General features: G+C 50.5%; 1 protein-coding gene across 2 annotated transcripts in view; it reads right to left on the reverse strand.

The window, feature by feature from the left end:
* Positions 1-1,833, reverse strand: part of DNAJA3 (DnaJ heat shock protein family (Hsp40) member A3) — a 30,292-nt gene extending 28,459 nt beyond the window's left edge. Inside the window, exon 1 of one of the 2 annotated variants that reach the window (XM_059415446.1) lies at positions 1,591-1,833. In XM_059415446.1, coding sequence (XP_059271429.1) covers positions 1,591-1,801 — 211 coding nt within the window. In that variant the 5' untranslated portion in view covers positions 1,802-1,833. The remainder of the gene's footprint in view (positions 1-1,590) is intronic. The other variant, XM_059415447.1, reaches the window with a different exon arrangement.
* Positions 1,834-3,142: the final 1,309 nt, after the last annotated feature.

Below are 3,142 nucleotides of genomic sequence, written 5' to 3' on the forward strand. Positions count from 1 at the left end.
AAAAAAAAAAAAAAAAAAAAAAAGAAGCACACTCTACTCCCCCTCTACCCCTGGCCACACACTGGCAACTAAAAATGTCTCCACATATTGCCAAATGTTCTGCGGAGGGCAAAATCAACCCCAGTTGAGAACCACTGATGATCCAACTGAAACAGTTCTGGAGAGGTTTTTTAAGGCAGACACTGTTAGGCTGTAGAAATTAACCAGGCTAAGGAAAGGTTTGAATCCACCCAAATTACACCTACAGTCCTGATGGTAATTCCACCAGCTTCCCCTTTACTGCTCTAAAGTGTCTCACTTGGCTGCTAAATCACGTAGCACCTTTGGTTCACAGCAAAGTCCTTGTGCATTTAGTAACGTGTGATGTAACTAGATTTTACGCATGTAGAGGGGTGGTTATAGATAATGAGGCTCCTGATGATTAATAAGGGCTAGGAATAACCGAACGGCCCTTGAGCTATGCTAAGGAGCCCAGATTTTATCATGCACACAACAGGGAACCGATCGGCTTTCCAGGAGAAAGCGCTCTCAACAACAGCAACAAACTATGGAGGCCTGGGAGACCACTTAAAATTAATAGAAACACAAAACACACCCAGGGGTGTTGAGGCTATCCAGGAAGGGGGCAAGATCATCAGAATGGAGAATGACTAGGGAACCCGACCAAGAGCACAATTCAGACACATGGTTGGTTCAATGTTTCCTCCTTCCTTCTTTCACTATAATGGAAGTCATCCAACACAGAGCAGAACCATCAATGCTGAACACTGAGAGGCTCAATATATATTAATTCAGTATCACCTCCAGCAATTAAGAAAGCTGGCTTTAAATAAAGGTTCCACCATCTTTCTGCTTTGTCACATTCTACAAGCTGCTGAACACCTAGGCTTAAGTTTCTTTACACAATGGAATAGAAACAGTGTCTATCACATGGAAATGATCCACGCCTCCTACATGGAAAGTGCTCAATAAATGTTAGTTTGTATTTTTATCACAATCACCAGTTTAAGGACTTAGGAAAGACTGTTAAGTGTGCCCTTCAGCTAAAAACATGTGGTAGAAGGAGCATAAACTATTAAAAGACAGCTCTGGGTTTGGGACGACTCTTCTCATCTACCTTTGTGACCTCAGTTTCCCGTTCTTTAAAATGAGAATGACGACAGCCTTCCTGCAGGACTGTTACCATCATGCGAAAAGGGGCACAAAGTACCTAGCACCGTAACAGGTGCTCACCGAGTAACAATTCTCTCCTCCAGTCCGGCCAGAAGGTGAAGGGAGGAGACGGGAACAGAAGAGGGTATCGCAGCAGCGGCGGGCCGGAAAGAGGCTTCTAGAAATGTTGACAGAGAAGTGAAGGTTGTGGGCCTACAGAAGGTTTCACTATTGCCGCCGGGGCTCCATGCAGCTCTCCCTGGTTCACCGCTTCTAAGAAGCCATTTGGGCCTCTCTGCCTCCCGCTTGTCAGTCTCTCCAAGCAATTCCTCATTCCGGTCAGAAACAACCTCCACCCCACCACCCCCGTAGCCGGATCGAGTCACTCCATTACGGGCCTTAGCGATCCCACACTCGGGCTCTGGAACCTGCCCTCACCTTTGAAGCTGACACCGGGTCTCAATGTCAGCAGCGCCCCGGAGCCCCGCGCTCCAAAGGAAGGCGCGAAGGTAGTGACGTTCAGCTTGTACCCCAGCGAAGCCCCCACCACACCCCCCCTGGGCGGCGGGACTCCTCTCCCCGCTGCAGCCGGCAGCCGCGGGGTCCCCACCGCTACCAGCAGCCAGCGTGTGGAGCACCGCGCCGCCATCTTCGCCGAGGGACTCCGCGCCTGCGCCACCGGGCTCAAGGAGGCGTAGCGAGGACAGTGAGCGGCCGCAGAGACAGCACTTCCGGAGGTGGGGCCCGATGCGCGCGCACGCACGGACGCATGCGTTGCGCACGTGCAGCAGCACTCCAATGCGCCTTTCTGGTAGCCAACGCCGAAATGAGATTTGCTCTGAAGAGTGCAACTAGGTATACTGGCCCTAAAGAACCTCATCATTCTGTGCTGTATGGCCAAGACTGTACCTTATCTGTGTAAAAACGTGGTTGAGAGTAGCCAGGTGTCAATTCCCAGTGTCCCGGTGAAGGGCGGGACTACAAATCCCGCCGTGCAGTGCGGCTGTCAGTCGCGCAGATCCCAGCATGCTGTGCGCGTCTTCCTCCTCCAGATCCGAAACTCAACATCTTGCCTGAGTGTTACTCATCTTGTCCCGGCGGGAGCGCGTGGGGCCTCTGTCCTACTTCCAAAGCCTGGCCTCAGGCTCACTTTCTCTCTGGCGGATTCCTCACTGGGCGGACTTGGACCACTCGGTTCTGTCCTAAGCGTGTTGGTTTCCTCCAAATCTGTAATGAACTTGCCAGTCGCGGAGAGAGAGCCGAGCCCCGCACAAACCAATGTAATAAACCTTGTGAGCATCTACTGTGTGTCACGCACGTTCTTCTAGACTACTGGGGGGTCCAACGATGAATGAACATGCCGTCCCTGCTCTGGGGGAGCACATGATGAATCGAGGGAGACAGGGTCCTTAGCAATTAACATAACACGATCAGTGCTCTTATAGATATAAACAATGTTAGAGGCGACGAGTTTTTGAAACAAATTGGAGGGCCTGGAGTGTTAGGGAAGGCATCTGAGAGGTAACATTCCAGCTGGACTTCGATGGCAAGTGCGTCAGGTAGGGGTGGAGGGGGAAAGTGTTCCAAGGAGAAGAAACTTCAAAAGCAGATGTCTTAGAGGTGTGAAAGGGGTTGGTCAGTAGGTTTAAGCCTTAAACTTGGGGTGTGTGACTGGAGATGAGGCTAGACAGGTAAACCTGGTCTAGTAAGCCTTACCAGGGAATTTCAACTTACACACACACCCCCAACTGCCACCTGCAAACAATAAGAAGGGAAACTGAGGGTTCCCTGGTGAGTTTTAAATGATGTATGCTCCTTGCCTCTTCTGCCCATTATACCCAAATTTTTGTGGATGTGGATGTTAATCTGGGTGATAGCCATAGCTTTCACTGATAAGATTCTCCACAGGTTCTGAGTTTCAAAGAAGTTTTAAAAACCAGTGGTCCCAGGGCACCAGGTGGCTCAGTGGGCTGAACCTCTGCCTTCAGCT

This window comes from Mustela nigripes, chromosome 11, assembly GCF_022355385.1.
Source record: "Mustela nigripes isolate SB6536 chromosome 11, MUSNIG.SB6536, whole genome shotgun sequence".
NCBI classification, from domain to species: Eukaryota; Metazoa; Chordata; class Mammalia; order Carnivora; family Mustelidae; genus Mustela; species Mustela nigripes.